Source organism: Phragmites australis, chromosome 4 (assembly GCF_958298935.1).
Source record: "Phragmites australis chromosome 4, lpPhrAust1.1, whole genome shotgun sequence".
NCBI classification, from domain to species: Eukaryota; Viridiplantae; Streptophyta; class Magnoliopsida; order Poales; family Poaceae; genus Phragmites; species Phragmites australis.
The window spans coordinates 40306729-40319144 of record NC_084924.1 but is presented as its reverse complement, the minus strand read 5'-3'; the positions used below and the strand labels follow the sequence as shown (position 1 = coordinate 40319144).

General features: G+C 45.4%; 1 protein-coding gene across 1 annotated transcript; it reads left to right on the top strand.

Annotated features, from left to right (window-relative positions):
- Nucleotides 1–8090: 8090 nt before the first annotated feature.
- On the top strand, nucleotides 8091–10292 carry LOC133916499 (patatin-like protein 6). The gene is made up of 2 exons (XM_062360185.1): nucleotides 8091–9727; nucleotides 9811–10292. The coding sequence occupies exons 1-2, from the start codon at nucleotides 8624–8626 to the stop codon at nucleotides 10087–10089; spliced, it is 1383 nt and encodes a 460-aa protein (XP_062216169.1). The 5' UTR covers nucleotides 8091–8623; the 3' UTR covers nucleotides 10090–10292.
- The last annotated feature ends 2124 nt before the right edge of the window (nucleotides 10293–12416 follow it).

The window sequence follows — 12416 nt, the reverse complement described above, 5'->3', positions numbered from 1 at the left end:
TCAGATACTACATGACAGTTATGAGCCATATCGGAATGAATAAAGGGCACATGCAAAATAGGTATAACTTGCAAATATACCATATTTATAGAATATATAATAAATAATTATATATCTTTATCAGTGGTTGTGTTGATGTTTAAAATGACACTCTTTTATGAGTGAAGGGAGTAACTCTTTCTGCTAAAATTTCACATTATTCTTTTTTCTTTTGAGAAAAAAGCATTTATTTTCTTTGATGGAGCACACTACTTATTTTTTGAGGCACAAATTTCCTAAGCATGCATATGTTTGTTTCGATATCGGAAAGGGGTATATAATTATCCTATATATTTCGTGTATCTCTGAAAGGGGGTATGCAAGGATCGTCTGTATCTTACTCGATATAGGGTGATCGTAGCAGCCATGGAGTAAGATATGGAGATAGAATATAACGAAACTGATGATTTAGAATTACAAAACCATTTCTTGGTCAGCAAAGAATCCTAGATATTTAGGAGTTCGACAATCCGAGTCAAATACGTCTGAGGTATTTGAGTAGGATCACACCTTAAGTTCTCCTAAGTATATAAGGTGGGAGAGGGGTATGTTCCAAGCATCAAGCGATCAAACCATCTATTCTCACATTGGGCCAATCGAAACACAAGCAAGTCACGCCTTCCGATCTCCGAAGTCGTAAAGCCTTTCCAGACTAGTCTATTAGAAGGCCAACACCATTACAGATCCATGACAAAAATGATCCCCTGGTCGATTAGGTTTTGAGCCCTAGACACAGCCAAATTCATCTACTTCTTATGATTGGATATCTTATATTTCATCATGTACTATGTGATATAAGAATAATCAAACTAAAAATAGGATGTATGGCTATTACACAACTTGAGGGCTTCAACATATATAAACAATGCCTCTCTATGCGATATAATTCAACGACTTGCAAGTATCTCTATTTTTCACATCATAAAATAACTTATGACCGAGTATTAAATCCTTGACACATAATACTTTTTTTTTGCATTTTGATCAAGAATTTACATTCCCGGATCTCAGATTGCCTTGTTTACGTACCTTGAGGAATGATGCTCCTCTCTCGCACTGCTTCAGCTGATATTTGTCAGACCACTTGCACCTATCTCAAAATTTGTTTGCTACATCTCTTTGTTGTCCTCATCCAATTAATCATTCATTTTCCGAATACTTACCCTTTTGTTTTGTGTATGCAAGGTCAGGTCACCGAACTCGGGCCTTGAAATTTAAAAAGGAGACATACCTATTTGTTGTAAAGGAACTAAGCCGAGAGCTTAGTTGGCTAAGAGTGTCGAGTACGTCTAGATATCTGAGTCCTCTTCAATGATAATTTAAGTGTCCATTTTGACAAAAATAATTATCTACATCTTATATATTTTTAATGTTTTATTGGTACAGATGCTGAAAGTTATACCTATATACTATTAAAAACCTATTTGTAATATATATATATATATATATATTAAAGGGCTAATAATTCGTAGTCTCTCAGGGGTATGATTAGTGTCAGGATGTCAACGGACTCTGATTCCCATTCCCTAGCTGAGAATTCCTCTATTAGAGGATAAGAATGAGATCAATTTTTTTTCGTGAGGGATTTAATGGGAGAACCCTCCTCGGGTACGGCAGGGGCAGGGACGGGGATGGTTCCCCATCCTATCCCCGTTTCACCGCGAGGCCTCAAATATATGAGCTTTACAGTTATAATCGTCCACCCCCAACTTCTAGTCCAACCATATGACTATCCCAGGTTAAAACAACCCATAAGTCCATCTGTTTGTGAGCTAAATATTTAAGCTCATCGGTCCACCACTCACTAACTTAACACTCCCAACCAACCCACACTAAGACCAACAGGTGCCACTCTTTGTCTGCTCAATTTTTAGTCAGAACAGATTCCCATTTCCCGCGTAGAGATGAGGATGGGTAGAAAATAGTCCCCGTGAGTGAGAACAGGGATGGGGATCTTTCCTTTGTTCAGAGACGGGATGGAGAGCCATTCCCTAACAGTAAATTCTCCATTGACATCTCTAGTTCCTGTAGTTACAGTAGTAGTGGTCCTGTTCATGTGTGTGTATATACACACATATGTATATGCATATATACCTATACAAATTCATATATACATATATATATGTATACTTGCACATACAATATAATTTTCATTTTTGAGAAATTTGAGAAAAATATCAAAAGGAATATTAGTTATATTGATAAATGAGCCGAAATAATCTAAAATACAAAAAATATCTAAAACTCAAAGAAATATAAAATTTTGTTATGTTCATATTACTATCGTCTATATGTTAAAATTATACGAAAGTACTACTATTTTCCTTATAATTAAGTGAATACGGTAAATATTAATAAATTTATAAATAAATACTGAGATGTTCAAAAAATTTGAACTTAAATTTTTTAATCTTCTTTTGTTATGCTTATGAAATAAACGGACGTGACATAGACGTGCTAATTAACCTAAGTATATATTAGTGGTGTCCGTGCAGATGAGTGGACCTCTGTCGACACCTCCCGCGAGCCAAAGACAGTCCGTTTTCTTTATTAACCTGACTGATCACACAAACTCTCAGCATCGTTTTTAGACATGCGTGATACGTACATTCATACCCTATAATTAAACAATCCTGAGGTATTGCAGGTTGTTAATTTATGAATAAAATCCAGGACCATCTGCACCACTTGTATACAGACTACGATGTACGGCCAACCGATCGATTGGCGACTTAACAACAGGATATGACGCGAAATCCGCCGTTGACGTATGTATTGATCTACTAGCTCATACCGACCACGGCACCATGCTTTAGTACTGTTGTGGAAGATGCGATCACTGCTCTTTCCTCCTATCTCTTCATGACTCGTGTACGTGCACCGAATTTTTATATAGTACTCCGTACTTGTTTTTTCCCCCCGTGTATAGGAAATCCAATGGCAGTGCATACGAGGGCATATACATTTAGGGGGAACAATACTGCAAAACGGCAAAAATCTAAAATAGATAATATATGGTACCGGATTTGTCAAAATAGATAATATGTTAATGTATTTGCAAATTTAGCATGTGTATTTGGCATTCGTTTACCGAAAACCCAATCTTGTATAGGATGTACACCGAGTTAGTCTGTGTCTCATTAATATTTTCCAATTTTTTATTAAAAAAAATGAAGTAAATTGTCGGCATATGAAATACTGACAGACTTGCCAATATTCCAATTACCGATAGACCTGTCAACATTACACGTGCTGACAGCTTTGTCGGCTGTCAACTGGACCGACACTCATATCGGTGTCTACCCGAGGGTCTGTCGGCATGTGAAATACCGACAAACCTTTTCTACGCATTTCGCGTGCCGACAGGTCACCTGTCGGCATGCAGAGCACCGAGAGGTCTATTGTCAGTACTCCGTATGTTGTTATGTAACTATTATTGTAATTTTGTTTTTTAGCTATTATTTTTATAATTTTCCAATAAAAAAATATTATTAAAAAATTCCCAATTGATATGCGCCCTTCCAATTTAATATTCATTGGACATACTGTGTGTCCTTTCTCTTTCAAGCTTGTACTAACCGAAGAATACTTGATGTAGTAGTAGTGGTGGCAGCACAACTACACCAGATGCTTATTCAACAGAATCAGTAATTTAACACGACAACATAGTAAAATCTGAAAAAAAAATGATTGTATATACCACAATTCCAATGAAAATTCGAAAATTTTCATGTTTACATCACCAATCTGTGTAGATGGTGATGCAGATTGACAATATGCATTATCGGGAGGTTAGTGACAGAGAATGAGGAGATGCATTTGTGGGTAGATATGAAGAAGAGCACTTTGCATTGTTCAGTGAACTCTGAACTTCAGCAAGGACATTCATCTCTAAAATTATATTCTAAATTCGGGAGCTAAGCATTGTTCCAAAGGTTGTGTGCGCTAACTTTAAATTTGAGCTACTGGTTTTAAAAGAGTCACTTTCAGCAGCTTTGTTTTTGGCAAGCATGTAGACTAGAAGGACTCCAAAGTCCTGAAGCGAGCAGACATGAATGCATAAGAACAAGGACTGTAGGTGAAGATTTCTCAGAATGAATCCTTTATTAAAAGGCTATGAGAAGGATCTTCCAATAAAATACAGAGCTAATCTTGTCCCTTAATGACAATCTTCCGGAAGGCAACAAGAGTACAATATTATCAGGATGCATCGGCGATCCCTTTTGCACCGTCGCATAACTGATGACCTTAATTTTTTATTTTTATTCAAATTCAATTAAAAAGAGTCACATGAAATAATAAAAAATGCATATAAATGAAACATTACAAAGGAACTTATTTTTTCATCAAATAACCTAGGTTTGAAAATATTTTTATAAATTAGTACATCACATGAGAAGAATATTAGTGAATTTTTTTAGATTTTTGAGAATTTATCTGAGGCATTAAAAATTGCTACAATTTATAAAATTAGACTTATTTAGAGGATTTTAATTAAATGTTGGCTCAAATTTTTTAGATCAAACTAATTAAAACAGATTGTTAGTGAAGTCTAGTTTGCTTATAAAAATATTTAGAATTTTTAAACTATTTTTGTACTCTAAATAAAATAAAAATAGAAACACACACGTACAAATTACAACACCACTTGCTTTCTTCAATCTTTCTTCGGTACGTCCCGTTGCTACAGCCCATGCGTATTTGGCAACTTTGGTGCTAAATACAATGTATAGGGCTGTATTCGGTGTTTTATATGTCGAAAACTATTGTGCTCATCCTTTTTCATATCTCATGTAATGAAATCGGGTTTTCGGTGATACCGAATACACAAACTAAATTTATAAATACATTAATATATTGTCTATTTTGATAAATATAATGCCATATGTTGTCTTTTTTTTTTGGGATTTTTGCCGTGCAAAACGCACTCCAGACTTGTCAAATTGCGCACCGTCAGGAGAATTACACGTCGAACGCACATGAGAATGCATCCTATGAGTTCATTGGCGGCGGGAGGGTCCGTTCGTCAACGGCTCGCGAAGAAAAGTAGGGGTGATGCACGCGCGAGTCTACAAAGATAAGCACGGTTCCTACTTCCTTTCTGCCTTTGCCTACCTATTAGAATGAGATGGAGGTCGTCGTCACTTGCAATCGTGTCGACGAGAGGAGTGCGTCCTTGTACGTATCACGCTGCAATCCGCCCGTGAAATCTCTCTCTCTCTGTTCAGTGTTCAGTAAAGAACAACAGGAGGGGAGAAAAGGTGACGTCCATAATACAAAAATCCATAATCCATAATACAAACGTGACACCCGACCTAATCAAAATCCATAATAAAAACCAAACTTGAGCTGGTTGGCGTACGTGCGTGATCCAGCACGTCGGCCGAGCCTAAAGACACTGAATTTTCTTTTCTTTATTTTTTGTGTGTGGGAAGAATACGACTCTTTTCAGAAAAGAAGATACTTGGTAAACATGACGGGAAAAAAGTATTATAGTGTTCTGGTTTGTGAACGTCGGTACCACGTGGAACATTTGAACGTTGCAAATGATGGCAGTTGTGTATACGTAACGCGCTACCTGTCTCTGTCTACTTGTGCAAGGATATCACGTAATCTACTTTGACGTCAAGCAAGCATCGACGTGGTATATACAATCGTTCGTGTTAACGATCGAAGCCTTCTCCAACGTACTCCAAAATGCACAAAAAGCTCTGTCAAAAGAAAACTGTACAGGTACAATCAACTCGACAAGTAAAGCTTTCGCCTGGCCAGAACTCAAGTTCAGTCCGCAGGGAGCCGCTGGTCAACTGGCCATCAGTTCCCTTCAGCTTCTCAATGGCCACAGAGCTGCCACGCATGGTTCTGTCCATCGGTTTTCTGCGCATTGACCCATCGACAACGGGGAGAGGAGAGAGCACAGGCTGAGCTGAGCAGCCTACGGCACAAGCTAAACGACGGCGTCGTGCCGATGCCGTCCCGCGGCGCGGCCGCAACAGTGAATGCTCGCTTGTTTCCTTCCCAATGTTTGCGGCACACGTGAGCCTCGCCGCCCCCGCGCAGGCAGACGGTGGATGCGCTGAAGTCCCAGAAGCGGCGCGGAATAACCGACGAGGCGCCGGAGCGGGCTCTGCACTGACTCCCTCCTACCTAAGGGAATTTTATAAGGCTTTTGGTGAAAAAATTTCGTAGGATCTTGATTCACGTTTTTTCTGTTCTGATTTAATGACTGCATGTGCAAGTGAAAGAGAAGAAAAAACACATGTCACTCGAGATTTATAGATCTTTTAAAATTACGGATCTTATAAAATTTCTTTCTCCCTCCTACTGACCACCAGACTAGCATAGTGGGGGACAAAAGGATCGCTCCGCTCGGCGCGTTCGTTCGCATGGCAGTGAAAGGATTAAAATTTTGTCAATTCTTTTTGAATTTTATAGGGGAGCGGAAGTTTCCTCGATCCGTCGTCGTCAGGCCCTCCTCTCTCTCGCTCCCGGATGCCGGAAATGGCTGCTGCTGCGTGCTGATCCGGCAGTGGCTCTGCTGCGGTGCGGCTAGGCCAGTAGTGCCCCCGACGCGCCGCCCAGCTCCACCTCCACTCACGTTTGACCAGTGAGGGAAAAGAAAGCGCCCCGTGGACCCTGGCGCGTATCGTTGCTGCTCGAGGTTTACGAGGGTTTTGGCCCATGGCGACTCTTTGTCTGCGCTGCAAATCACCAGGTGGACAGCGTCCTGTAGGCCACTAACCACTACATGCGGTTCTCGTTCTTTTCTTTCTTTCTGATTCTGACGAATGCCGCCGCTCTGAAACGGCGCTGATTTGCATGCCCCGCTATGAAATATGTTGATCCGTAGGCTCTCGTGGTGCACCTGACTGAACAGACAGATGAACCGTAGGCTACAACTGGACATGTAAACATCCCAGATAAATTGATAATCTGCCGCTTAAAAATTTATCCCTTTTAATTATAATATCACTCGTATCAGTAATATATTGAATAAACCGTGGATTAGCGAATGAACGAAGGCTAGCGGTGGCAAATCATCGATGGATCCGACATCCCAAGCTTTGCAGCCTTAAGTTTGTAAAAATGGACGTGATAACAGCTCTTTCCAGAGACACTGCCCCCCCCACCCCCACTTCTCAAAAAAGTACTAGTAGTGGTGTACGGAGGAGCAGTACTAAACGAAAAAAAAACAGAAGCACGACAAGCAAAAGTGCTGCGCAGCCACGTCTTTAACTATTTTTACTTAATTTCATTTTCTTGCTACTTCTCCTCTCTATTCTTATTTCTTTTATTTTTTTTTATCTTAACAACTCTTCGAACGAATTTATAAAGAAAAATAAGATAAAATCTCGAGATGGAGAGAATAATTTTAAGAATCCTTTCGTAAAAATAACCATAAAAAGAAACTTGCGATGTTGAATAGAATGAAAATGTCTTTGTGAAAAGAAATATGACTCACGAAGAGAATACATTGGAGATGGTCAAATATCATCTCCAATCATTTTATCTTCATTTTGTTCTCCTCCTGTTTTTATTCTTTTTTATTTTTCGTTATCTCTAATAGCTTTTTTTTGGAAGATTTGTGAAAGAAAATAAGAAATAATGCTAGGACAAAAGAAATGATCATATAAATCCTTTGCTAAAGATAATTGTAAAAAAAATCGTTAGAGTGGTCAAAAGAAATGAAAATTCGTTTAGAAAAGAAATAGCACTTGGTGAGGGTCTAAAGTTGCGCTCCTCGGAGTCGCAGCAGTGGACCGGGTCCACGCAGGCGCCGCGCCTCCCTCGAACGTGCCGTGCTAATCCAGAGTCTACAGAGGCCGCGGAATCATTGTTAACGTTGCCCTTCGCTTAACCCACGTCATTAATCCTAGTTAATTACTCCCTCCTTTGGCCTTTTCCGGCCCCACCCTTGGGATAATTAAACGCTTCCTCCTCCGTTTGTTTAATCCAGCAGGAGACCAGTTGACGACCGCGCAGTGATGCCAACCTCCGCGGACTCGCTCCACGGCTGCCGCGCCTGGCCGCGGATCGCGAGGCGGAGACGGACGGCAGGGAGATGGTCCACGCTCCTGCACCGGGTGCGGGGAGTCCACGCGCTTCTGGAAGGGAGGCGCTCCATCGGTTACGGTGCAGCAGCACGACACGATCGATCAGAGTAGAGAGAGGAGAAAGAAGACGACGACCCGCTCGCTCGCTCGCCCACCTTTGTTCCCTTCTTTCTCTTCGCCGCCTCGTCCTGCCCTTTGGCTTCCTCTCTCCTCTCGCATCGCGTTCGATTCTCTCTCTCTCTCTCTCTCTCTCTCTCTCGTTTCCGCGCGCACCTTTCTGTGCTCGTTTCTTTCTTCGCGTGCTCTGGCGCGGGCGAGAATCAAAAGGCACCACTAGAGGCGAGTGGCATGTAACCGACCGGCCGCTGTGATCTCAAAAGAGAGCGAAGGATAAGAAGCCGACCCAGTCTTGGCGGCAATCTTTGCGAATCCGTGCGAGATTCTGTCTTTTCCTTGTTGCTTTCCTGCGCAGGGGAAGTGGTTTGATTTGCCAAGAATTTGAGTGCAAAGGGAGGGGTTGGTCTTGGGGCATGGACGAGGCGGAGGAGATGCAGGTGGAGAGGCTGCACGATGAGGCGGAGGCGGGGGGTGCCGACACGGACAAGCTCAGCTACGAGATATTCTCGATTCTGGAGAGCAAGTTCTTGTTCGGGTACACCGACCCGCACCAGCTCTGGCTGCCCAAGGCGCCGGCACAGGCCTCGGCTGCGCCGGCGGTACCCGGGAAGGCGGCGCAGCGGGGGAAGGTGTGCGTGCTGTGCGTGGACGGCGGTGGGGGCGGGCTGCGGGCGCTTCTGGCCGGCCGCACGCTGGCGCACCTGGAGTCCGCGCTCCGGCGCGCGTCGGGGGACCCTGAGGCCCGCGTCGCGGACTACTTCGACCTCGTCGCTGGGACCGGCGCTGGCGGCGTGTTCGCGGCAATGCTGTTCTCGACGCACTCACGCAGCGCGCCGCTGTTCCACGCCGAAGACACGTGGCGGCTCGTGGCGGACCACGCGCCGCGTCTGTTCCGCAGGCCCGCGAGCTCCACGTCCCTGTTCTGCCGCGGCAAGAAGCGGCCCCTGGCCGCGCCTACGGCGGCGCTGGAGGTGGCCATGAAGGCGGCGTTCGGCGAGGAGCTTACCCTTCGGGACACCATCAAGCCCGTGCTCATCTCCTGCTACGACCTCAAGACGTCCGCACCGCTGCTGTTCTCGCGTGCCGACGCCCTGGAGAACGAGAGCTACGACTTCCGCCTCTGTGAGGTCGGCCGCGCTGCGTGGTCGGAGGCTGGCCGCTTCGAGCCTGCCGAGGTGGCGTCGGTGGACGGCGCCACGTCCTGCGCCGCCGTGGACGGCGGGCCCACCATGGGCAGCCCTGCGGCCGCCGCTATCACGCACGTGCTCCACAACAAGCACGAGTTCCCATTCGTGCGCGGCGTCGAGGACCTCCTCGTGCTCTCTATTGGCGGCTGCTCCGGCGGAGGCCCCGGGGCTGCTGCCGATGCGGACCTCCGGCGCATGCGTCGGTGGGGTCCCAAGGAGTGGGCGCGCCCCATCGCCCGCATTGCCGCCGACGGCGCTGCCGACCTTGTCGACCACGCCGTGGCGCGCGCCTTCGGGCAATGCCGCTCGTCCAACTACCTGCGCATTCAGGTGAGCAAATTCTTGCAATACATATCGCTTTCTTGTTTCATGTCGTCCTCTGTATTAACTCCGATAACCCGCTGCGTGATCAGGCGAAGCGGGAGAGCATGCCGCCGTGCGGTCCGGACGGGGAGTACGACCCGACCCCGGCGAACGTGCGCGCGCTGCTCGCGGCAGCGGACGAGATGCTGAAGCAGCGGAACGTCGAGTCGGTGCTCTTCGAGGGGAGGCGTGTCGGGGAGCAGACGAACGCGGAGAAGCTGGACTGGTTCGCGGGCGAGCTCATCGCCGAGCACCGCAGCAGAGGCTCCCGGATCGCGCCCACAGTCGCGTTCAAGCAGGCGCCGCAGAAGCCGTCGGCGCTGGGCTGAGCTGGTGACCGTGGGCCCGTGGAGTAAGGACATGTAGGCCTCTTTCTCTTCTTGCTTTAGCTCGGCTGGAATCCTGCTGCATTTTTTACGTGGCAGTGTGGCATGGCATTGCTCCCGAAAGCATTTGCCGCTGTGAAATTTGAAGGGGGAAAAAAAAATGAAAGGAGCATTTGCAATATATATTTGATCTTCAGTTCAACTTAGCAGAGAACTGTGATTTTCTTTGTGCAGAATTAGCCAACTCTAACAGCAACCTTAAAATTTCGTATTCTATAACATCATTATAGTATCTACTATCACTATTACAAAATTATTTTTTCAACTATGTTCAACAGATACTTATATATTAACTTTATCTTCTCTCCTACATTTTTTTTAACCGTTCACACCTCTCCCTCATCAACCACTCCATCCACCAACCGTCCCCTTCCTTCCCACCGACGTCGACACGCCCTCGGTCTCGCCCAGCCACGCACGGAGCGCACCCGCTGGCGCTCGGTCTCGCCCAGCAGGCGGGCTGGAGAGGGCGCGACACCGTCGGTGTACTCGTCCTCCTCCTCGGCGAAGAACTAAGGAGCAGCGGAGGAGGAGCGATGCCAAGGAGCTGATAGCCTCGTCGACCGTGCCACCGGCAACGCAGCACAGTGATGCGGCTCCAACATTTCTTCCGCAAAGAAGCCACCCCTCTCTCCTCTTTTGCCGCCACCGCATTCTTGTACCACCGGATGCCGACTCCGTTGGAGCTTGCCGCAGCTGCTTCAGTATCGCCGAAAAATACTGTAGCACTGGAAAAAGCGGATTTGCAGAATTGGTTGGAGTTGGCCTGCTGTCCTGTTATCGTTCAGTCTAGTTTCATTAGGGGTTTGAAATGTCGGTACATATTGCTTAAAAATACGTGCATATATCGGCGACACCTGAACTTTTTTCTGCATTGCAACTTCGTCTCTGAACAAAAAGACCAAACGTCGGTTGAGTTTGTAGCTGAGGTAAAACTGTAAAAAAATTTAGTGCAAATGATACTTCTCAGGGTACCATCCGCTACCAATTATGATGTTAGAATGTATCTTGGAAGGGTCTTGGATTAATAGGTGCAATACGTGTATTCAGATGGAGTAGTGCCTTATCATCTTTCTTGCAAGATAATCCAGATTAGTCCATGCAGAATTAAACCGAAGAGACATCCCGGACATCTTTTCAGCCTGAAGAAAGAGAGAGAACCTGTAGCTGCAAGTGCTGTCACTATCTTGAAACTGGTCAGGATGTACCTTTGTCCAAGCTCTAAAAGATTCCTCCAAGCAAACTAAATCAAGTAACCTTTGCTTTGACAGCATGCCAGAAACACAGGAATCAGCTGCAAGAAAATTAAGCACTCTTTAATGATAGCGAGACGACTAATCTGCTTGTACCACAGTGTTGCTGGTCGGGGTTGCATTTCTGGTTTTTGCATTGCCAGTTTGCCACACTCATGCAGTTTCATCCTCTGCATTGCCCACCCGGGTTCCATCCTTGAGATCGGCACGGGTGCTCGGCTCGCTAGGGGATTGGGATTCTCGCGGTGTAACTAGCTAGCCTGGATTCGAGTCCCCTCACTTAGAGAGTATGATGACAGAAAAGCTCATTGGCCAAAAATTCAAGGAGAAAAAATCCTCTTGCATTGTCGTGAGCCCTCTGCAACAATCCATAGCAGCTCACATTCACACTGCACAAAATGGCACCGACGGTCGGTGTCTGCCACCGGGCTCACAGCACTTATTGATGGCAACGGCACGGTGGCCAAATTTCAGAACGGGGTGTAGTTGAACTGTTGAAGCTTGCGTATCCACTAAATCATCTTGATTTGCTGCTGCTACATGAGAGAGAGAGAGAGAGAGAGAGAGAGAGAGAGAGAGAGAGACGTCTTTTGATGGAGGGAGGGAAGCTGTGAGGGAACAGGCGCAGCTCCATGATTGCTGGTTGTTGGATTTGGAGTATCTACCACTTCGCTGTCGGGGCGGATCACATCACATCGCCACCGAGATGCCCTAACAGGGCATCGTTCGTCCGTAACCTTGTCAACCGACAGAGATCATTAGCGGCACCGGTGTGGTGATGCAGTCCCGAACCTATCGAGTTCGGATCTTCTTCAGAGTAATCATCATCACCAAAGAACTTACCGCTGTGATACACGTTCGGTCGGACAGAGATTTTTCAACGTCCGTCGGTGGTAAAAGGTAGAGTGTAGAATTGCCTGATCAAAATGGCGGTTGTGATGCGATCTTACAATAACATGGCTTTGTTATCAGAAAAAGAAAAAAACACGACTGTTGACTATCGATTTCTACCGTAAT

Bases quoted from the DNA above. Each gene is read 5' to 3' on its own strand.
- LOC133916499 (XM_062360185.1), top strand. From the start codon at position 8,624: ATGGACGAGGCGGAGGAGATGCAGGTGGAGAGGCTGCACGATGAGGCG. The intron at 9,728-9,810 runs GTGAGCAAATTC...CTGCGTGATCAG, and splicing joins CCAACTACCTGCGCATTCAG to GCGAAGCGGGAGAGCATGCC.